The 24,325-nt window shown below is 36.6% G+C and overlaps 1 protein-coding gene across 2 annotated transcripts in view; it reads left to right on the plus strand.

Moving 5' to 3' along the window:
• MMRN1 (multimerin 1) overlaps nucleotides 1-23,511 on the plus strand; it is a 48,040-nt gene extending 24,529 nt beyond the window's left edge. The window contains exons 4-8 of one of the 2 annotated variants that reach the window (XM_040966904.1): nucleotides 719-832; nucleotides 1,794-1,967; nucleotides 6,494-8,467; nucleotides 20,328-20,480; nucleotides 22,368-23,511. In XM_040966904.1, the coding sequence (XP_040822838.1) occupies nucleotides 719-832; nucleotides 1,794-1,967; nucleotides 6,494-8,467; nucleotides 20,328-20,480; nucleotides 22,368-22,783 (2,831 nt within the window). In that variant the 3' untranslated portion in view covers nucleotides 22,784-23,511. The remainder of the gene's footprint in view (nucleotides 1-718; nucleotides 833-1,793; nucleotides 1,968-6,493; nucleotides 8,468-20,327; nucleotides 20,481-22,367) is intronic. The other variant, XM_040966905.1, reaches the window with a different exon arrangement.
• Nucleotides 23,512-24,325: the final 814 nt, after the last annotated feature.

The following is a 24,325-nucleotide window of genomic DNA, read 5'->3' on the forward strand; positions in this document are numbered from 1 at the left end:
ATTATTGGATGCATTCAATACTTTTACTGTCTCCCTAAATTGTTTTCCTAATGGAGAGTTATATTGTCATTGAAGATACAACCTCACAGTAAATATAAGCAATTCTTTATGAATAACGTATTATATATATTTTTTTTCTGAAATGTCACTGGCTTCATGGGTTCATGCACTTGAGACGTGTCTGTTACAATTTACTTTTACTCTGAGACTTTGCATTTCTTAAAACCTGGAAGCTACCCTTTGAAGTGGGGCTATCAATGGAACATCTCATGTTTTTCTGTGTAGATCTGTTGTTCCCCTCAATTCCTTGTAGTCAGTAGTGGGAACTTCCGCTGTTGAACAGTTGGTTCTCATTGCAGTCTTTTTATAAGGTACTCCTAGCTTTTAACACAGCAGATTTTAAAAGTCCCACAATTATACAGGCATTTCACAACTGTTAGTTTACACAGGGCCCCTTCCCAACCTAGCATCCATTTTTAGCTAAAGGAAACGAATGATTTCATTTTTCCCAGGCAGAATTAGAATCCTGCCCTTCTAACGCCAATGCACTGTCACTCTGCCCTATGGATGGGGCGAAGCAGCTTACTCTGCAATCATCCGAGACCACCATGCTTCAGCACATGAGAAAAAGAATGCCAGCCACGTGATTGCACAGCACTGGAAAAGCAAGGCAGACTCAATGCTTAACCCTCTCTCTTCTGTTTTTGTCTTTGCGTAGCCCAGGAACAACACCAATTGACGCACAACATCCAGGCTGATAGTGCAGCTACTGGCACAGAGACAAGCGGACAGCCACTACAGCAACAAGACTGCAGCGACTCAGGTCATGACTGTAATTACTATGCTCTCTAACTCAGTCATTGTGCTCTGTTTGATTGTGAAATAACAAATCTCTTGGCAAGCAAGCGTTTGTTGGTGAACCATTAACACACCTCTCAATCCTATTGTATTTGGTTCTGGATGTTGGGAGAAGCTCAATATACGTTTCTACACAGAAAAGTACCTTGTAGAATTGTTAATACAAATACAGAAGTTTGAAAGGGCTTGGATACTAGCATGAAGGGAAATCACAGGTTTCTAAATTAAACCGAAACTTTCATCCCTCAGTTATGGAAGAATATTGAGCTGGAAGGAGTCACTTGATCCTTTTTAAGGAAGCTGAGAAGTCCCTATTCTGTTGTCTGATAAGTGCTCATTAATAGGTTTCATTACAGACTAACGAAAATCATAATTAAGACCAATAATGACACTATGTCAATCCAAAGTTACACTGCTTAGTTTCATGTGTTTCCAATCCAAACAAATCTATGTCATTTATTTTAGAAAACAGGATTCATTACTGATAAGCACATCTCTTTACTGTACTGGCCATTCATGTAGTTATATGAAAAGGCATTGAGAAGTGTGTCCTAAGGAAATTTTCTAAAATAGGCAAGTGAATATTCCTTGGAAATTGCACACCAGTTTATTTAAGGGATTGGAAGTCAGTATCCTTTTGAAGTGTTCTAAAATCCTTAAATTAATGAAAGGCCAGTGTAAATGGAGCAGAATCGTTACTGTTTACAGTGATTCAACTATCATTTTAGAAATCTAAGTTTTTAAAATATGATTTACATTTTTTTGTGTAAAAAGACTCAATACCCAGGATACCATCCACTAGCTGAAGTCAATGTAGTCTTTATTTCCAATTATATTAGTTATAGGATAGTTGTTTCCGTTTAAACCTATCTTGAAATTGGAAGAGTTTATTATACGTTTAAAATGGTGCCAACTTTCTGTCTTTGTTTATGTAGTGGCAATGCAAAAAATGACCAACCACATAAACAATCAGGCAATGAAATTGACCAATCTGCAGAAGAAAGTTGATAATATTACTTTGGCTGTGAATGATGTGAAAAGCACGTATTCCTCCCTGGAGGGAAAGATCAGTGAAGATAAAGGCAAAGAATTTCAATATTTTCTAAAAGGTAAAACAAAAAATGATCATTGAACTAGGACAAAAGACAATTGTTTCCTTGGTCTTCTCTCATTTCATTTTGGAATCTTTCCTTTATATTAAGAAAAGCGTACGTTGAGATAAGCATTTCTTGAATGAGATATCTTAAATTATGTAATTTTGGCTGGGCGTGGGAGCTTAGCAGCTAGTCTTCGCCTTGTACGTGCCAGGATCCCATATGGGCACAGGTTGTAATCCCGGCTGCCCCACTTCCCATCCAGCTCCCTGCTTGTGGCCAAGGAAAGCAGTAGAAGACAGCCCAAAGCCTTGGGACTCTGCCCCTGCATGGGAGAGCCTGAGGAGCTCCTGGCTCCTGGCTTTAGATTGTCTCAGCTCTGGTTGTCAAGGCCCCGTGGGGAGTGAATCTCTGAACAGAAGAGCTTCCTCTCTGTCTCTCCTCCTCTCTGTATATCTGCCTTTCCAATAAAAATATGTGAATCTTTTAAAAAGTATTTAATTTTGACAGTACATATAGATAAAAGTAGACAATGTAGTATCATACTGAACTGGTATATTTATATGATACATTTAAATAGCAGATAATTAATTTGTAAATCTTACTAAGCAGTAAAATGGAGGGAGGGAAACTAAAAGGAGGGAGGTAAAGAAGGGAGAAGGGAAGTACCCCATACTTACAAAACTGGATTTTGGTAAATAATAAACATACTTGAATAATTTTGAAATAAAATAACACTCTATTTTGGGACACTAATTTGACACGTCATATCTAAAAATGTTTTACTATATATTTAAAATCTTTTGTTCATATGATTGATAGATGTTTTATACCTAGCTACACCCAACTTGCATTCAAGCTTAATTCAAGTGACAGCTACATGAGAGAAAAGACAGAGAGGGAAATCTCATATTCTGGTTCACTCTCCTAATGACCACATTGGCCAGAGTTGGGCCAGGTTAAAGCCACAAGCCAGGAATTAGAGACAAGTCTAACAAATGGATTGCAGGGTCTCAAGCATTTAAGCCATTTTCTGCTGTCTTTCCCAGGCCATTAACAGGTAGCTGGATTGGAAATGGTGCAGCCAGAACAAGAACTAGCACCTGTATGAACTATGCATTGCAGGTGGTGGCTTTAGCAATTATGCCACTACGCTGTCCCCTATATCATATTCACATTATTTTTTCTCTATTGTAGTTCACATAGATCAAATGTAGATGGAGGTTTGACTTGGTGTCTTTTGTAACTCATTAATGGTGTGACTATTTTAAATCATATAAATGATTGGTGCTATTCAACCACAGTGAAAACCCCTTCCCTACACTTCTGGTATGATCAAAACTCCCCAATGCCTGAGCAACATTTCCCCCATAAGTGAAAACATGAGAAAGAAGTCAAGCAATAAGGGCAAATAATTGATCATAACTATCTGAATGAAATTAGTTTGGTAAAATTTGGTTATCATCATCTGACAGTACTCTGCTGGTCCACCGCTTGGTCTACTGATCTACTAACAAGTATCTGGCAATAGTGATGGAAAAATGAATCAGGTACAGAAACAGTAACAATAATGAAATTCCCTTCTCAATACAAGCAATTAATTGTGTACAGAGCACAGTTATTAATTATGAGAACCAGAGGGCTTGTAGTTCATGAATATTCTTAGAGGAAACAAAAGCTAAACCCACCCCAAGGAGCTGCATTTGCCTAGCAAAATCACTACTTCTTCCCTTGTTTACTTTACATCCAAGGTGAAAGCCACTGCATAATCAAGAGTAGCCTGGGAACTTGTTGAAAGTAATGTCTCAATCTTAAAGAGGTATTTCAACATTACAGAATGGCCACGCATCCAACAATCAATAACAGAGCATGGGAAAATGTCCGGTATTAGAACTGTCTGTGATTGTCATCTCTAAGGGCCTCTCTTTAAAAAGTAGAAGAGTGTAAATCACGTGATACAGAATTGAATAGACGTTTTTACATGTGACCTGTCAGATACAAGCATAAAATGCTTTCATATAGTTTGAAAAACAAAGGGTTGCACAAATATTTCTTTAGCAACGAATTGGGTGTTAACTGGAAAACTCTTCATTCCAAAACAAATCCTTACACCAGCAATCTGGTATCTTATCAGACATTGTTGGGATTTTACCCTTTCTTCCACAGAGCTTTTCATAAGTTTAAAACTATATTAGTCACAGTACCTCACATTTTTCCTTCTTTCTTGTTTTTATATTCTAAGACCTATGCCTTTAAAAAATTTATTTTTCATGATACTGTTCCACAGGCTCAAGGATTTCCTCTTTCCTTCTCCCCAGTCTTTCTCCCCCCAACTGTTTCTGACCATATCAATAGGAATCATAAATGGGATAGTTGCCTATTTGTATTAAAAAGAATCCATTTTTACCTATCTAGTATCACTTTTATTCTTTTATCCATGCAGTTTTCAGTTTACTACAATTAAACATCTACCATTATTTCCATAACTAGCTAACTAATTTTCTTTTATTCATTTGAATCTTGAAAACATCTTCCATGATAAATTATAGGGTCACAAGATCAAAAGGTCTAATTCCTAGTTTTAAATATTTTATAGTATTTATTAAGTTTTTGGTGACAAGAAATAAAGACAACTTTAACTAGTAGAAAATGGCTTTATGATTCTATAGAAAGAGCAATAAAAATAATGTTACCATTGGTAGTACCATATTTTCAGCATGACTGACATATTCTCTCTTTAAAAAAAATCTTACTTCCCAAATTTCATTTTCTGTATAACATATAAAATGTATTGAACAGCTATTTGTTGGATAAATGAACAACTGACTAGGCAAAGCTTAGAGGATAAAAATACGTTAAAACCTTTTGAATATGGATATGTTATTAGACACATAACAAAGAGTAATTTCTGTCTGATTTCATTTAATTGTGGATACTAAGAGAGAAAGAAAGCTCTTTCATCTACTGGTTCACATCCCAAAAGGCCAAAGCAGCCAAAGCAGCACCAGGCTAAAGCCAGGAACCTAGAACTCCTTCCAAGTCCAAAGTGAGCAGCATGGGCCCAAGGACTTGGACCATCTTCAGCTGCTTCCCCAGGCATGTAAGCAGGGACCTGGATCAGAAGTTGAGCAGCCAGTATTCATAGCTGATGGTGATGGTAAACAGTAGTTACACCCACTAAGTCAAAAGGCTGTACCCTTATTTTGAATTTTAAAGTTATTTTAGTTTCTACTAGATTTAGAAAAGGAAAATTAGAATATCCTTTATCTTTCTTTTCATTTAGCCAGGTTGATCGATAGGGTGTAGAAGTCTAAGGAAATATAAATCCACGTACACCAGTGTTTGCACTTGCAGCACTGTCTTGGCACCAGATTAAGTGATATCAAGATGCTGTAGCAATTCATTGTTCTATTTTTAGAATTCTTCCTTCAGAATATTTTCATGTAAATCCCCCATGCTTGCCAAGTGCTTTTGAAAATTTGATTATAAAAAGAGGATGTGTAAAGCCTAAGTTCATTTTTATCCAATAGTAATCCTTGAATAGGTTACATAGAAGCTTTAACTATAACAATACGTTGTTGAATAAACTTTCTGATGTAAAGTGCTTTGTATTGTGAAGACTACATTTTGTGTTACAGTCCTTTTGAACTGATGCGCATCTATGGCTAGATACTATAACTATACAACATATATATATCTTATTTTTATGATTTTTTTTACATTTTAAATATGCATTTCCTTTATCCTAAGTAATTCCGAGCAGTCTAGCACCATTTTCCTCTTATTTTTAATGCTATTTTTAATGTCCTCCATCATCTTGGTTACAATCAATCCAGGTTTTTTCATATTGGAGACACTAGTAAGTGTGGCATTTATGGCAAGTTTCCTTATCTCTTTCTGAAACATTAATGTCACATTATGATAATCAATTCTGTCTTGAATTCCTGATGTCATTTGAAGTGGATTTAATTTTGTGATCCCTTGTCTCTCATTATTGTGATTTTATTGTTATTATAAACCATTGTTAAACCTTCTGAATATTACTTCATATTTTTTCCTCACTTGGGAATCTCATTAAGGTTCTCCTCTGCCGCCAATTTATTAGCTCTTAGAAGCTCAAAACATAACCTCTAAAACCTCATTACCACAGAGCTAATAACGCAGTCAGGAACTAACATCAGCTAGCATTTACTAAGGCAAAGAGCCTAAAGCCATTTATTTTCATGTGAGATCAGACCAAGAGGTATTAAATATTATGTCCTTTCTCTTGAAATCAATAGTAGTTCCATCATGTCTTTTGTGTATATTGCAAGTGGCTTCTCTCAGACCTGTCAGGTTAAGAAGGTGAAAATCTTCCACAGACTGCTGTGGGTTTGTTTTTTTTCACATATTTGTAAGTAAATGTTTTCAAGTATTAAAGTAAAGGTATTCATTATTACATCTCCTTGGTATTTAGTTTCAAACTTTTTATATTATTAGAGATATTTATAGTCTCATAATAAAATAATGTATCATTCATTGTTTATCACTTTGTTTTCCAGGTCTAAAATCCAAAAGCATTAATAACTTGATAAAAGACATAGTAAGTGAGCAATTTAAAATTTTTCAAAATGAGATGCAAGAGACTGTTGCTCAGCTCTTCAAAACTGTATCCAGTCTATCAGCGGACCTTGAAAACACCAGGCAGTTGATTCGACAGGTTAATGAATCTGTAGTTTCAATAGAAGTCCAGCAAAAGACAGGTTTAAGACAAGAAAATATGCCTACTTTGCCTGACATAGTCAGTCTGAAGAATCACATTGTGGATGTGAGACAGGAAATCACTTCTGCATGTGAGAAGTCCGTTAAAGAACTAGAAGCAAAGCAGGCTCATTTAGAAAGTACCCTAGCACAGGACCGTTCTAGGAGCTTTGTGTATTATGACTCCCTCAATAAAACTCTTTCTAAAATGAACGAAGTGCATGAGCAACTTTTATCAGACCAGAAGAATGTTCCAGCGGCTGCATCGGTCAGCCATAATGGCACTGAGTACATGTCTACTCTAAGTGAGAATATAAAGAAGCAGGGCTTGATGCTGATGCAGATGTGTCATGATTTGCACATCCAAGAAAGCAAGATTAACAATCTCACCATCACTTTGGAGAAGGAGAAAGAATCTGTCAGGGACGAATGTGAAGACCTGTTTTCCAAGTGCAGAAATGATTTTAAATTTCAACTTAAGGACACAGAAGAGAATTTGAATGTGTTAAACCAAACTTTGGCTGAGGTTCTCTTTCCTATGGACGACAAGATGAATAAAATGAGTGAGCAACTGAATGACTTCACATATGACATGGAGATTCTTCAACCTTTGCTGGAGCAGGGGGCATCTCTTAGACTGGCAGTGGGGTATGAACAGACAAAGGAGGCAGTACTTACACGGAAAAAGGTGGAGACTCTAACAAGTGATGTTGATAGGCTGAATATTCTTGTCAAAGAACTTTTAAAAAGATACAACCTACTTGTAAATGAAGTGCAGAGACGTGGTGATACCTGTGAAAGGCGAATGAATCAGTACACCCTGGAGATGGAAGATGGCCTAAACAAGACCATGACAGTTATAAACAATGCCATTGACTACATTCAGGATAACTACGTGCTCAAAGAGTCGTTGGGTACCATTGAGTATAATTCTGAGGTCCATAATACATGTTCCCGACATATGGAAACCATTTTGGCATTTATTTCTCAATTTCAACGCCTGAATGAATCTATTGAGAATTTGACTAATGACAACCACAAATATTACTTTGTTTTGCAAGTTGCCAAAGCCCTTGCTGATATTCCTAACGATGAGAAATCAAGTCAGTTAAACTCTCTGAAGATTTATCAAATGTTCAATGAAACCATTTCCCAAATTATAAAGTACCAGCAAAATATGAGTCATTTTGAAGAAAAAATACGCTTGGCCACCAAGATTTCCGAACATTTTGAAGCTCAGTTGCAAGAGATTGAGTCTAGAATAACCCAGACACTCATCCCTTATTATATTTCACCTAAAAAAGGCAGTGTGGCCACTAATGATAAAAACCAAGCCCTTCAACTGCAAGTATTAAATTCAAGATTTAAGGCACTAGAAGCAAAATCCATCCATCTTTCAGCTGACTTCTCTTTACTTAACAAAACTCTCAACGAAGTTTTAACAATGTGTCTCAGCACTTCTACAAATATATTGGAACTGAATGCTACCATACCTACATGGATAAGAAACTCTTTGCCAGACACTCAGCTTCTTGAGAAAGCCCTTACAGAATTTGTGCAATCAATAATTGAGATAAAAACTCAAGCTGTCCTGTCTAATTTAACTGAGTATATAGATCGATCATTGTCTGGCAGTCTGGCAAATGCTGTCAAGTCAAAGAAGCAAGTGAAATCGTTACTGAAGAAATCTAGTATGTTGAAGAAACCGACAGTGAATCTTACCACTGTCCTGGTAGGCCGGACTCAAAGAAACACAGACAACATTGTATCTCCAGGTAAGGTGTTACTGAAAAATAGCTTTTAACTTCTCTTTTTATTGAAATGATATTTGGTAGACTCATGCAGTCCGGTAAATAAGAAAGGTGATTACAACGGTTATTTTGCTGAAGTCATCAACATAAATGGTTTGTAGGCTACAGCTCTCTAAAAGACAATAATCCCTGACTGAGTATATAACAGTTGAGGCAAGAATGTTCTGAGGTTTTGAGTCTAGAACTCAGACAAGAGCTTTCCACAAACAGATCATCATATTCAGCTAGAAAGAGGAGTTCAGCACAGCACCTGTGAACTGCTAAATCGTTTCACTGTATAAAAGATATTATTTTTGCTTTTTGTTTGTCATAATAAAACTGAATAACCTCACAAAGAGAATAACACATTGATTTTAACTAAAATAATTTTCTTGTAATATCTAATATACAACTGCTAAACTATACATCCATTTGCATGAATTTTGTATCTTATATATTTTATTTATTTGAAACAGAGAGAGGAGCACAAAGAAAGGGATCTTCTCCCTGACTTGTTCACTCCCTAAAAGGACATGACAAACACCCTGGCCTGTATCAGGTGAGAGCCAGGAGCCAAGAGCCAGGGACCTCATCAGGGTTTCCCATGTGAATACTGGGGACCTGAGTACCTGCACTATCAGCCACTACTTTGGACTTTTGCAGCCACATTAGCAGAGACTGGATTGGAAACAGAGCTGCCAGGACTAAAATCGGTGCTCAAACAGGGCAATCTGCTGCACAATGCTGGCCTCACTTTGCTTCTTTTCATTACAGTAGGGCAATTAGTAGCCTATCATAATACTTAAAAATCACAGAATGACAGAAAGCTGAATGCTCTTGATGATCCAAGTGATTGGTGATTCCTCCAGTTTAATCTGCTCTAGGAGGGTTCTCTCGACCTTATGGAAAACACAATACAAATTAATTAGGCATATACATTTCCCTGAGCAAAGAAGTATCTCAATATATGAATGGTCTTATAATAGCAAATTTAGGAAAAAATTGTCAATTGTTATTTCCTGTGAGCACTGAAACATGAGCTTTAATGAACTTTTGCCATATATGTGATCTTACACCTGGCAAGCTATGTCATTTCTTCTCTTAACGCCCAAAAAGCATCTACAACTATAGAGTAAGCCAAAAAAAAAATCTGAAAATTAATTGATGTAAAATATTTCTAACTGAGAACTCATAAACTTTGGTGGGATAAAGATTGCATGTTAGCACCTCATCAAATTACATTCAGGCATATAATGGATGACTTAGTTCCAGGGAATCTGATACTTAGGATCTACTGACTCAGTAGATAATCTTAGTATCTACTAGGGAATAACATCTCTATTTTCAATGATATTTTGCTAGAATTTTTTTCTACTCTTTTTTAAATTTTTTTTCACATCGCTCTATCACAATTAATTGTTAAGCATTTTGCGTTGTTTGTCAGTAAATATCTCAGTACCAAGTGACCTGACAATACATAAATATCACCTAAACTAGATATTCATTTTATACAGAACCAGCGATCAACATAACGTGTGGGACCCTTTAAATGTGTGGCTAGATTGTATGTGCTGATCCTGCTCCTCTGGGCTATAAAACTAATGGTGTTCATTGCGCAGAGAAGCTGGTAAAGTCCATCCGAGAGGATGAAGCCTGTGGCATCAGGTGAAATTTCCCCTGTAAGAATAAAACATCATAGTAAACTACTTTCTCTGATAGCCTGTTCTATACCAGAGGGCAGAACACTCACACTTTGGTTAGTTTCTTCTGCGTTTTAGTTGAAGAAATGAATACCAGAAATCCCATTGCCCCCTACACAGCTAGAGTCAGAAGATATATTTGCCATTATCTTCTGAATCTCATATTATTCAGATAGTAACTGCTGTCACTTATAAACAAATGCCCCAGTTGTAGGGGAATGTTCCCCAGCAATTAGACAATGTTTTCTCCCTCTTACTCCCTCTCTGTCGTAGAGAAAAATAAGAGGCTAGTGATTACTTAATTATTTCATATCACTTAAAACATTTTTTATTTACTTGTGAAAATTCATCAAGGCAATTGTGATTGTTAATTAAGGACTAAATTTGGAGTCAGGAAGCAGGGCTAAAGTTCTTTCAATATTTTTATTTGCAATAAATTCTTGTTTTTCTAAACCTTATTTCCTTGTTAATAAAATTATCTATCTACCTTGGGGGTTTTTTCAAGGATAAAAAGATAATCTTCCTATGGTATATTATTGAGTTAGTGATAGTTATAAGGTTATAAATTTTCTTAGTCATAGTCAATGTTTATATTTCCTCAGTTTTTCATCTAATATTAGATATACAGTGATTTCTGTGTGAAAGTCTAATTTACAAAATCATGGTGTCACATTAGTCCCATCTCTATAAGTTACTATGTTAAATCAGCTTATAATTACCACATAATGATAAATCAAAAAGAGTAGAATGTAGTAAAAATGTAAAGACCGATATACATATACATTTTTAATATTGTCTTATGATACAATTTCATAGGCTCTGGGATTTTCCATCCCCTCCCCAACCCCCTTCCTCCCTATTGGTTTGCTGTATAGTATTATAATGGGTAGTCGTTCATGAATAGTCATTAGTCCATCATTCTGTTATTTAAGTGTTTCCCAACATTGTAGGCATGGACAAAGTCAGAGAGTCCAGCATCATAATGCCCAAATATTTTCAACAGTTTCACTGGGACTTCATCTTTGGTCTGGATTCAGAGATGCATACCACACTGTCTTCACATCTGGACATGAAAGACAAATATTTTAAAGCATGAATATTGATAAGCGCACATTTAACATCTTTAAAAAGGTTTTAAGAATGATTACCCCTTTAAGCATTTTTATCATTTATTTATATAGTTTTTCATGAAACAAATTCCTCAAATATACCTCAGAACAGCAAATAAGTTGTGTTCTGTACAAAATGACTGAATATAAGCCTTTTAAATGTTGATGGCTGTCTACTTGGAACTAGAATTTGTGACCTGCTTTAACTTTCCCCAAAACCATGCCTGAATTTACAGATTCAATAGAAGCACTTGTAGGACCTTACTTTTTAATTGTGGAATTAGCTAGGGGAAAAGATACGAGCAAAACCTTTAAAAAATCCATTCCCAGGCCTCCTTATATCACTGCATCCCACAAAAGTGGTCATTTTAGTGTGCTTTTTATTCAAGATACAAAAATGTAACAACCTATACACAATTTCTTCAGAGAAGCCCATCAGGTACCTGGTAGCCAATGTTTTGTTGAGGGCTGATGACAAAGGCACATGGGAAAACCCTAGAGACTGAGAAGGAAAGGTGATATCCAGCATGAACCACACTGCACGAAGAGCCTGGACATGGACAGAGTGATACTTAACAACTGGGAATGGAGACCAGTCAAGGTCCCAGAAGCTGTTCATGTCTTTCCAATGGTACTATTGTCAGGCCAGCTGTTTTTACTCTCATCTGCACACAATCTTAAACATATTCTTTGTGTCAGACTTGATTAGCAGGCCTGCTACTGGGGATTGCCTTCCCAATGTGTGTCAATAAAACATATCAGAGTTGAAGAGAATAATAGACAGATTATTTTTTGTTCATGGCTCTCTGGGGAGAAAGATTTCCCCAGAGAGCCATGAGCTGCCCTTTCATTTGAAAGGATGGTGACAGTTGAGAGAGAATCTTGACAAAAATTGCCAATCCTTTTCTGAACCATGACCTGCAATAAAATGGCCAGAACATCTAAGATGAGTCATCAGAAAAGTATTTGATGAACCCAAATTTCTAATGTTGGCTCTAAAATTTCATTTCAGTAGTAACTGCATATACTTGGGTTCTTTCTCATGCATGAATTGCAAGAGCTGCTTTCTTGATAATGGATGTTTGACACCAAAGATTGGAAAGTAGATTTAATTATTAATTTCATCTATAAACTAAATGCAAAGTATATATGCCTTTCTTCTGATCATTACCCATAGATGTCATGTTGATTATCAAACTTTTTTTATATTATTTGTTTATTTGATAAGCACTAAGAGATATAAGGGGGGAGGGAGAGAGAGAGAGAGAGAGAGAGAGAGAGAGAGAGAGAAACATAGAGAGAGCAACTCCTTTCTGAACTCTCCCAAACCCTAAATCTTTGCAATAGCTAGGATTGGACCAGGCTGAAGCAGGTGACTAGAGATGCAATTCTAGCCTCCCATGTGTATAGAAGGAATCCAGTCACCTGAGCCATCATCTCTGGTAGCTTCTTGAGGTCTCCATCACCATAAATGTGGATATAGGAATGGGGCTGGGGATCATACACAGCCCGCTTCTGTGGGACAGGGAGGTCTCATCTGGCATCTTAACTACCAGGCTAACTGCCCAACTTCAAACTGTGTTTTCTGCTTAATCAGCACTCTCTTAAGAATTCCTTTCTGGGCTTTATAATTCAAGCAAATGTCAAAATTTGAGATTCATATGAATATTTAAATTTGAAAGACATTAGAATAAATATGGTGTCATGAAATTCTGGGTGTGGGTGACATAAGTCATGGCAAAATTCATGTAAATGAGACACCAGAAATAGGAGCAGATTCAAAGGGAATGGCAGTTTCTAGAGTTTAGTTGGAGAGAGCGAAATTAGAGAAAATGTTGAAATGTTGAAAAGAAACAGAGAGCTTGGAAGATGAACGTACCATATACAAAGAGTATTTTATTTCTAGTCAGTCCATCTCAAATTGAAGTTATGAAAAATGTTCAATACCCCCCCAAATTATCTGAACAATGAGATATTAACACTACATTTCAAACATAAGTTGAACTCAGCCACTTTATTGTCCACTAAAAATTACCACTTGTACAAAATCATGTGTGCATGTTTTAGACATATATTATAAACTAAAACTAAAAAATAATTTGAATATGTCAAACTGCAGATTTTCCTCAAGAACTTTGCAAAAGATCTTTCTAGACTGATGGCATCTAAAGACACAGAGTTTTTTTGGTCAGTGTCGTATTAACTTAAAATATTATGCTACCTACAGCACCATAGTGCGGTGCGTTAAGCTGCTGCCTGTGATGGTGGAATCCCATACATGCTCCCGTGTGCATCCTAGCTGGTCCACTGCTGGGATTTGATTCAGCTCCCTGCTGATGCGTCAGGGAAAGCACCAAAGGATGGTTTAAGTGTTTGAGCTCTGCCATCCACACTGGACAGTAGGAAGAAACCCCTGGCTTTTGGGTTTGGCCTGGCCCAGCCCTGGCTACTACAGCCTTTTGGTACATGAAATCTGCTGATGGAAAAGTTCTCTCTATAAGTCTGCCTTTCAAATAATTAAATAAATGTGGTTTTTTTTAATCATTCTAAAACTCCATTAGTTTTTCCTAAGATCCAAATAAATTACCTTAAAATTATTTATATTATTTGAAAATTATAATAAGTAATAGTTACTTAATTCAACAAATACTCCTTAGATGTCAAATGAGATCAAATGGTATTTTAGATATTTGTATGCATGGAATGTTTCAAAAGGAAAAACTGGCCTTCTGAGTTCATGTTTTAGCTGTGAAGGTAATATATATTATGCACAGAATAAAAAGAGAGAGACAGGAAAGGGGATTCAGATTGCCATACACTGTGCTTCAGTTAACTGGGAGCAGGTTATGGCTACTAAGTAAGCTGATAAGAATGGGTTAATGAGTCAAAAAGTGAATTCCGCAAGGAATTGAGCATAGAAAAGAAGAGAAAGCAAGGCTCTGGTTCAGAAAGACAGTCATTTTGTCAAAGAAAAGTTGGTAGTACATGCATCTGCAGGTACAGAACATTTTGTGTTTTATTTGTTACTAAGTTGTATGTCTTTAAAAATTGGCACATGTTTATAAACATTGTGCTATGATAAAACTATTTTGAATGGAAAGAAAAGCAATAGTATATTAAAGCATCACTAAATGAGGAGCTAATTGTTACAAGAGTTGATTGTCTTATCAAGTACTAGGTGTTTGAGTAAATCGTGATGACATTAGACATGGACTAAGCACTCACTTCTTCTACCACCTACTGATTCTTGTTGAGTGTAGTATGTTCAAATCCATGAAGAGAAATGAAAGATAGTTGAATAGGAATGTCATGTCATGCGTGTTCACTAGAAAAATGTGTTCTGAGTTTTTTAGGCATAAAAATTAGATAATTAAAAGAGTATAAGCATGAAGAAACGAAAGACTAGATAAGAGGCAAAAATGAAATTATAACTGGGGACATTAGTTAAATGTGAGTATGTAATTTGTGTAAAGTGGTAAGTAATTAAAAATATAAATTCTTAGAATGAAAAACAACACCTAAGTGGGAATAAAGCATTGATGACTTAAAAGTTCATCAGTCCATTAGCAGAAATAAAGCCATGACGAAGACAGAAATGCGTACCAGAAGAGAATTTTAGTTTGTGACACAGTTTGTTGATCTACTTATCTATGTGGAAGAATGCAAACACTAATTATAAATGTAGGTCTGGAAGCAGATAAAGCTGTATAGATAGTAATTGGAGATTATTTATAGAAGTGGCACTGAATGATACAGAAGAAAAATAAACCTCCAAATCTATTTTACAAGAAGAGGGAAAGGGTCTGATGATAGAAGCATAGAGCTTGTGTGTGTTTGACGAGAGCAGGAGAATAAAAGGGGGAGGGAGACAGGGCTGAAAAAAAAGAGGAGAGGGAAGGAAGAGGTCAGGAAGGGATAGAGAGAGGGAAAAGGGATGAGGAGGAGGAGGAAGGGGAGGACCTACTGCAGATTTGTTAATAATTTTGAAATCCTAGCTGGGTAGTTGCAATCCTTGAAATCAGAACTCTTTTTTTTTTTTTGTGGTACAATATATACACCATTAAATTTACTGATACCACAATCAAGATGGAAAACGGTTCAATTACCAATTAATTTCCTCTTACACCTTTGTAAATCATATCCATCACAACTTCTACAGTGATCTATTCCACCTTGTCGTTTTCTTCTCCAGAATAGCAATTAATGAACTCCTACAGGGTGTGAAGGCCTTCGAGTTTGCCTTTTTTCATTTAAAATATTGCTGCACCTATCAGTTCTTGTTACTGAGTAATAGTGCAATATGTAGGTACATCACAGTCTCTGCTTATCTTTGAAAGATATCTGGGTTGTTTATGATTTGGGGTGATTACAAGTTATGCTGACAGAGGTTTTAATGTGAATATATTTTTTTCCTTTGAATAGATAAGCAGGAGTAGCATAGCTTGGTTATCATTATAGCTTTAGATTTATAAGAAGTGACCAGCCACTTAGCATTTCCATCAATAATGTATGAGAGTTCTAAATGCTAAATATCCTTGTCAGCACTGACATTGTTAATATAGTTTATTTTACCATTTGCAAGGCAGGCAGTTATATCTTATTTTGCATTTTCTTAATGACTAATGATGAACAATATTTTAATCTGGACAGTATTTTTAACTTTTCTTTGAATAAGGTAGTGAATCTGAAGGATAAGGAGAAAAATGGCTAATGACTTCAAATAAACACCTTTAATTTCTCAGGTCATGGCTTAAGATAATGAAACAATAATGAAGTGGCAAGCATTCTTCTGGGACAAGGCTAATATATTTTGTGAGGAATGCTGATATGATTAAATGTGTTTACAAGAGATATTGGAAGACTCAAGGAAAAAAAAGATACCAGGAACGCTATTGCAGTAGATGGTTGGAAATATACCAATGAACAATTGATGTGCAACTATGGTAGTGAAATTAATGTTGACAAGTTTTAGAAGATATGGAAATGAGAATGTAAAGTATTTCTAGAGCAATGAAAGTGTATTGTAATTATTTGTTAGAAACAATTTTGATCAATGGGCAATCAGAACAGTGCTAAAACTAAGAATGCACCCTCAAATATGAAAGTAATAAAAACTGTAACCAGGATGAAATCATAAGCATCGTGCTGATATTGTGAGAGCATATAACTTACAAAGAATTTTGGATTCGAATTGTGAAATGTTCTTCTCTGCATGTCATAAAACTGGTCTGGAGTCCAAATAACAGGTTTCCTTACTAGTCTGCTGGAAACTTCATTGTGCCCTAGGCAGTGATCAAGGACAAATTAGAGAAAGTTTGTTTGAAATGGTTCCATGTCCTCAGCAAGACATGCTAAGAATATCACAGCATCGAACTACATATGAACTTTGAGAACTGTGAATTTAGTCAGCACTAACTTAGCATTCACTAAATGCCAGTCACTGTATTACACAGAAGTGACACCAAGTTGAAGCAACAGAGAGCCTGAATACTAAGCTCACAAAAAGTCACACTGCATTTGGAAGGACACATGAGCAGTTACAGTCACCTACTGCACAAAATCTGTGAGAGAATCTCAACATCATGGCAAGAACATAGAAAGTTAAAGTAATTCACTCTACTGGCAGAGACGAGAAAAGGTGTCATTACGCAACTGATGCTTCATTGAAACTTAAATGTTCTATTTCGTTTAAGAACGAATAACCCAGTGAACATTAATAAATACAGGTAGTTTAAAAAATACCTCATCACTTGTAAGTATTTTAATAGTAAGGCAGAAAAATAAGCATCAGAAAATCTATAAAAGTGGATCTGATTTTCGTTTTATATTTTATACTGACTGTGTAACAAAATACAAATATCTTGTAATGCCAAGTCAGTGCCAATCAGTTTTTAGTTGTGTTATGAGATTCCATACCTGACACTGAGACATTACATGTGTTTATCAGCTACGTGGATGCGTGTATGAACTGTAAAGTTGGAAGTGACAGCAGAGAGCTGGGGATGGGGTAGCTAAAACAGTTCATTCAGAATTAAAAAAAAAGGATAAGTTCTGTGGACAGAGAGGGTAACTCAAGTCTTCTGAAATAAAGGTATATATAATAGCTAGTAACAGTAAATGCAAGAATGCAGTTTCAAAAATATTGACATCAGAACACAATAATCTGTAAGAATGGTAGGCTACCGACACCCTGAGACAATGAACATCAGACACTAAAATGTGGATTCTCTGGACAATAATGTGGAGACCAGATCATCTAAATAGCAAGCAGATAAGTGAACGAAGCTGCATGCAGGATCAGAAGACATCATAGGAGATATCCTAAAAGGAGTCTCAAGAAGACAGGGTATTTGGCCACCAACAAAAGGCTCAGGCCCCTAGACTGAAGTGGACCTATTTTGCAGATGCATTAAAGGGATTGGGACAAAGGGCTAAATAGAACTGTCTAGAATAACTCATAGAAGGAGAGGGAAGTGCTCCTTCCTGGAGGAACAGAACATGAGGAGGAGAAAGCTGGAATGTTCGTCCTGCATATTGCTTAGAAGGGCAAAGCCTTGGTCCTCATGCAGACTCGACAGCAACACAGAGACCAACTCAACAGTTTCTTAAACTTTCCTCTCTAAAACAGGTTTGCTCACAGGTGAGGATGATTTAGAATGACAGAGCTAATCAAATGATATAAATAATTCATTGTTTTCCAATTCCATTGCACAATTAATTCATTCCTAGTGAAACATGTAAATTGAAGATTTTCCTTTAGTCACTGTGCTAGATTCCAAGAATGTGAAAATAAATGAAACCAGTGCTTTGTTAGCAAGAGTTCATATTTCAACCAATAATGGAGAACCACTGATGATTTTAAGCTAGAAAATAATGAACTAATTTCTACAATAATAGTTAATTACAAATGAAAGGGTGTGGTTACCTACCCATTGATAAAAGATATTTTAAGATATGGACTAGTCTGAAACATTTGTTAAGTTATTATATACAGTATCTTTATAATTTAATTAATTATAAAAATATTTGTAGAATATTGCAGGGGATTAACAAAATATTTCTTCTTACGTAAGTAGTATATTAACACATTTTCTTTACAAAATATTCTAATATAGGCAGTTTAATATTTTAGATATGATTTTCAGTAATATAGATTTTAAACAATGTATAAAATATAGGTGCCACTTCATAATACATATGTATATATTTAAAGATTTATTCAATTTTATTACAAAGTCAGATATACAGAGAGGAGGAGAGACAGAGAGGAAGATCTTTTGTCCGATGGTTCACTCCCCAAGTGACCACAACGGCCAGAGCTGTGCCAATCCGGAGCCAGGAGCCAGGAACTTCCTCCAGGTCTCCCACCCGGGTTCAGAGCCCCAGAGCTTTGGGTCATCCTCTGCTGCTTTTCCAGGCCACAATCAGGGAGCTGGATGGGAATTGGAGCAGCAAGACTAGAACTGGTGCCCATATGAGATCCCAGTGCATTCAAGGCAAGGACTTTAGGCACTAGGCCATTGCGCTGGGCCCCATAAGAAAAATGTTAACCAGTGTAAAAAATGCTTTTGTCAATCACATGACTTAAAATCAATGAATTGTAAACTATTTACACTATTGCCACAAGGTGGCACACCTTGTGGAAAGCAATAGTGGAAAATGTGGCAAGTATATTTGGAACAGTCTTTCTCATTTATATAATTAAGTATTGTTTATAATATATTGAAGTCTTCCAATGAAATAAAATTATGCTGCCAATGGTATGTGAATTTTAACTTTCTGCCAGCAAATCCAAAGTGTGGAAGATTTGATTTACCTTATTTGTTAGCTGCTTTTAAATGTATCTTAGTGCATATATAACCTGTTGAACTTTTTGCCAGTGGTGCTTAGAAGCTTTTAAATTTTTCATTAATGGAAACAATATCATCAAGAACATCTTTGAATTATTTGTGTGCATGGACAAATGTGTCTGGAATATATATATATTCTTCCAGGAGATATTGCTGGCTCAAAACAAATTACTTGTTTTTAAACCTGATAAATAGGATGAAGTTTTCCTATTCAGAGGCCTAACAATTTAAGTTCCTTCCAATATTTAAAAAAAAGCCCATTATTGCATGGATAGCCATGACTGAATGCTTTCTCTTTAAATGTTTTCTCTTGAAAAGGAATGCTATTGTTGTTAAGTTTATTAATGGCTCGCTAGGAATGAGGGTGCATATTTTAAACTTGCAGTGAGATTTGTGTGTTTTGCTCAGTTATCTGCCTGTTCAAGTCATTTGTTCATTTGTCTTTGATGTTTAAAGGACTATGTTTTGTTGGATTTGTCAGAGCTTTTCATGTTACAAAGTTAAGTCATTGCATTTTCATGTCTGTTAAACAATGTTTTCTTTTAACTGGTAAAATAATTGAACTTTGGTAGTGATAAATTTCATTGTAAATGAGTTTTAATTTTGAAAATGAAGGGTTTTTTTTCTTTTATGCCTTTCAGTTTTTGCTGTATTTTGTTTTCCTTTGCTTTGAAAGAGTTTTCCAAATCTTCAAAGTTACCCAAATATATGCTCCCCAAAGTAATTGTGTTACAACTTGTTGGAGGTTTTTTTTTTTACATTTAGTATTTTAGTAGACATGGAGTTTATGTTTTATAGATATCCAATTATCTTTGCACTTTGTGTTGAAGAGATACTTTTCATAGCCAATGGTTGACACATCTTTTATGTGTCAATTCCAAATATACATGATTCTATGTCTAGATAATTTTGATTCTCTTCTTCATTTGAACAAACTCTTAACATTTTCACACAAATAAGTGCATTGAATCACTGAATTATCTCCCTCCATCACAAAAAGGGGAGGGAAGAGCCAGTGCTAGGCAATTTGTATGGTGTCCTGTGGCCACACCAGCAGGCAACCTCCGTTTGGAAACTCATTATTCTTATCTCAAGTTCAGAGCTTTTCCTTTTGATTGAAAACTATGATTTGAGATCAACCTGAACACAGGCCACATAATCCCATTTTATGTTGATTCTTTCTCAGTCACAGAGGAGTACTCGGGCTGCAGCAGCCTCCCGTGCCAGAATGGGGGCACGTGCATCAACGGGATTTCCAGCTTTACCTGCGCTTGCCGGCATCCTTTCACGGGTGACAACTGCACTGTTAAGCTGGCAGAAGAAAACATTTTACCTCCAGGTAGGTAAAAAAAAAAAAAAGAAAAAGAAAAAGAACAAACATGTTTGGGTTTGCCCAAGGTCAGCAATAGAAACATTTTTTGAAAATATTGATGCTTAATGTGATTCAAGAAAGAATGGATTCTTTTGGCTTCTGTGACTTTTGAATATGATTTACAAGTGGAAATATCTTTTTGGCAGATACATTCAGATCCATTTGTATTTACAAGCACTTATGGAAACTTTTTTTTAGATTTATTTGTTTTTATTGGAAAGGCAGATTTACACAGAGGAGAGACAGAAAGATCTTCCACCCACTGGTTCATTCCCCACATGGCCACATGGTTGGAGCTGAGCCGGTCAGAGGCCAAGAGGCAGGAGCCTCTTCCAGGTCTCCCTCGTGAATGCAGGAGCCCAAGAACTTGGACCATCCTCAGCTACTTTCCCAGGACGTAAGCAGGTTGCTAGATCAGAAGTGGAGCAGCCAAGACACAAACTGATGCAAACATGAGATGTGGTTGCTTAAAGGTGGAGGACTAGCTTGTTGCGCTTATGGCACTCACACTAGAAATGTTCAATATCGGTATACCAAAGGCGGTTACTGAAAGTCCCTTCTTCTCTCATTGTCTTTCTCTCATATACTAAAAGAAAATTCAACTCCTTGTATCTGACCGATATAAATAATTTCTCTTCAAACTAGTTGTTAAAGAAATATGCTTTGTACTCCAGTCATACAAGGTCATTTAAATGAGGCCTTAGTATGTTTTCATCAGAGGGTTAGCAAACAGGGGCTGATGCAATGGTCCGGTTGGCTAATCCTCTGCTGCAAGCACCAACATCTCATGTAAGCACTGCCCCATTTCCCATCCAGCTTCATGCTTATGACCTAGGGAAATAGCTGAGGATGGCACAAGTCCTTGGCCCCTACACACCCATGGTAGAGCCAGGACAAGCTTCTGGCTCCTGTTTTCAGATTGGCTCAGCTACAGCTCTTGTGACTATTTGGGGAGAGAACCAGCAGACTGGAGACCTCTCTGTCACTCCTTCTCTGTATAAATGTGTCTTTCCAATAAAATCTTTAAAAGAAAAAAGAAATAAGTAGTACCAATTTGGACTGCATGAGGACTAACAGCATGCTTAAAAGCCCTGAGTAACATAAGAAAATTATTTTGTCCATTTAATTGGAAGATAAGTCTTTGTTTTATATTCATTCAAGAATGCCCCATTCTTGACTTTTATACAAGAAAACATATACAGCATCTAAAATATGTTCTCTTTAATGGCAGCCCAACAAAATTTTCAGTCAGGTTTTTGATAATATGCTACACAGTAAAGAGTAAATGTGTACTCTGAATTTCAGCCTTTGCAAGTACACTTGGCATTAATTATGAAGAAAATTGCCTTTGTCTACTTTTCAGTGACTATGGTTTCATTTGGTTTCCGCATTAGCCTCTAGAAATGGTTTGACAAGGAGCTGGAAAAATTGCTTCTACGTCTTGTCAGCTTTAATTCCTGCAAGGGGCTTTGAAACATTGCGAGGTATCCTAATAATCATAGAGGGCTTTGAATCCCTTTGTCTCCAGAGAGATCAAAGCAACATGTAAATTAATCTTTGAGGCATTTTTTTTTTTTGCATGGAAGGTAACAAATGTTATTTTCATTCTTTCTTGATCTAAGTGGAGAAACTGAGGCTGTAAAAGACTAAGATGCTCAGAGTGCTACAGCCAAGAGACAATGCAGGCGTGCAGACATATCCCTGTCCCTGGGGAAAGGTGCTGCAAAGCTTTGTCTCTTATACTAAGGCATTTTGTAACTGAGGTGAAATGATAACTTGTGAAAAAAAAAAAGAGCAAGGTAAAAACATGAAAATTGACTCTTGCCATATCTTTTTTTCTCTCGCCTTAAACAGATTTTTCCAAAGGCTCTTATACACCGATGGTGGCATTTTTCGTGTCGCACAATTATGGAATGACTACTCCTGGTCCTATCCTATTTAATGATTTGCACGTCAATTATGGTGCTTCGTATACACCAACAACAGGAAGATTCAGGGTTCCGTACCGTGGAGTCTATGTGTTCAAGTATACCATCGAGTCATTCAGTTCCCACCTGTCTGGGTTCTTAGTGGTGGATGGAAGAGACAAGTTTGCATTTGAGTCTGAAAATACTAACAACGAAATTCACTGTGATAGGGTAGTGACGGGAGATGTTTTATTAGAATTAAATTATGGGCAAGAAGTGTGGGTGCGACTGGTAAAAGGGGGCATTCCGCGGAAGTCTCCCCCTACAACTGCATTTGGGGGTTACTTGTTATACAGAACCTAAGCTGGTAGGACACAGACTCTCACCTGTTCTGAGAAACAGCCAATGTTTCTATTCATCCCGGCATGCACATCTGCTCTATTTTTATTTCTCTACACATAAGGAAGCCAACTTCTTGTTTTAATCTGAGTAAGGATGTCATGAAGTGATTTGGATGCCGTGTGCAAAGCCTGTATGCTAAGCACCTCTTCTTGCTCCAAAGAAATGTAGTGACACCAGACAGGGTGTTTTTGTGAGCATAACTACTTGTATTTCTGTTTCTTCAGTTGTAGCTACTTTAATGTAAGGTAATATTAAAAAGTATCAATATAATGTCAGTTACCGTATTCTTTTCAATACAAATTTAACTTTTGTGATTCCCCATGTATTCAAATATATAACATATACTCCTGATTCAAATTAAATTCCTCAAAAACAAAGATGGCTATAACCTATTTTTTCACGTAGTGCCTTAATGTTGAGGTGATCGATTTCGCCTACTAACTTTTTCGTTTGTAATCTAAGTGAAGAATGCTTAGAAACTTGAAATATGATTAGCTATTGTTCTTTTCTTGTAATTAGCAAGTGACATATATTTGAACATTGACATCCCCATATAAGGGTTTATGAGTGGAACACTTATCTGTTACTATCAAATGAAACCTACAGGTAGAAAAGATAACATAGTTTGCTGCAGCTATACGTGCTGATATGCAAACGTAGTTATAACAATAGTTATACAATACGTAAAAGTAGTTAACAATTCCTGTGATCCTGTAATTTGTGGGATGCCTCTCACTATGATCTAGTTGTCTTCTGAGCAATCATTCAGACAATGTCTTATGTATCCCTCACAATCATGTTTTAAGGTCAGTATTTTGCCACTACTTGTATGTGCACAGATATAGCAGCTAAGGTATATGGATGATGAGGAATGGCCCACAGCGCACAGCTGATGTAGGATGCACACTCAAGCCATGTCTTCTGCAGAATCCGCATCTCTGCTTTCTCTGTTGCCTCTCACACATGTCCAGAAACTTGCTTAACTGCTCCCTTATCACTGAGCGCTAAGTGGTCTCCAACTTTTTACTTTACCAAGACTATTGTCATGAACATCCTTGAAAACATATTCTTTACAGGGCCTGGTGCGATAGCCTAGTGGCTACCTCGCCTTGCATGCGCTAGGATCCCATAGGGGTGCCGGTTCATGTCCCTGTGGACCCATTTCCCATCCAACTCCCTGCTTGTGGCCTGGGAAAGCAGTCGTAGAGGTCCAAAGCCTTGGGACCCTACACCCATGTGGGAGACTTGGAAGTAGCTCCAGGCTCCTGGCTTCGGATCGGCGCAGCACCAGCCATTGCGGGCACATGGAGAGTGACTCATCAGATGGAAAATCTTCCTCTTCTGTCTCTCCTCCTCTCTGTATATCTGCCTTTCCAATAAAAATAAATAAATCTTTTTAAAAAGAAAATATATTCTTTTTTTTTAAAGATGTATTTTTATTGGAAAGGTGGATATACAGAGAGGAGAGACAGAGAGGAAGATCTTCCGTCCGATGATTCACTC

This window comes from Ochotona curzoniae, unplaced genomic scaffold (assembly GCF_017591425.1).
Source record: "Ochotona curzoniae isolate NIBS_2020 unplaced genomic scaffold, NIBS_Ocur_1.0 scaffold_4506, whole genome shotgun sequence".
Classification (NCBI taxonomy): Eukaryota; Metazoa; Chordata; class Mammalia; order Lagomorpha; family Ochotonidae; genus Ochotona; species Ochotona curzoniae.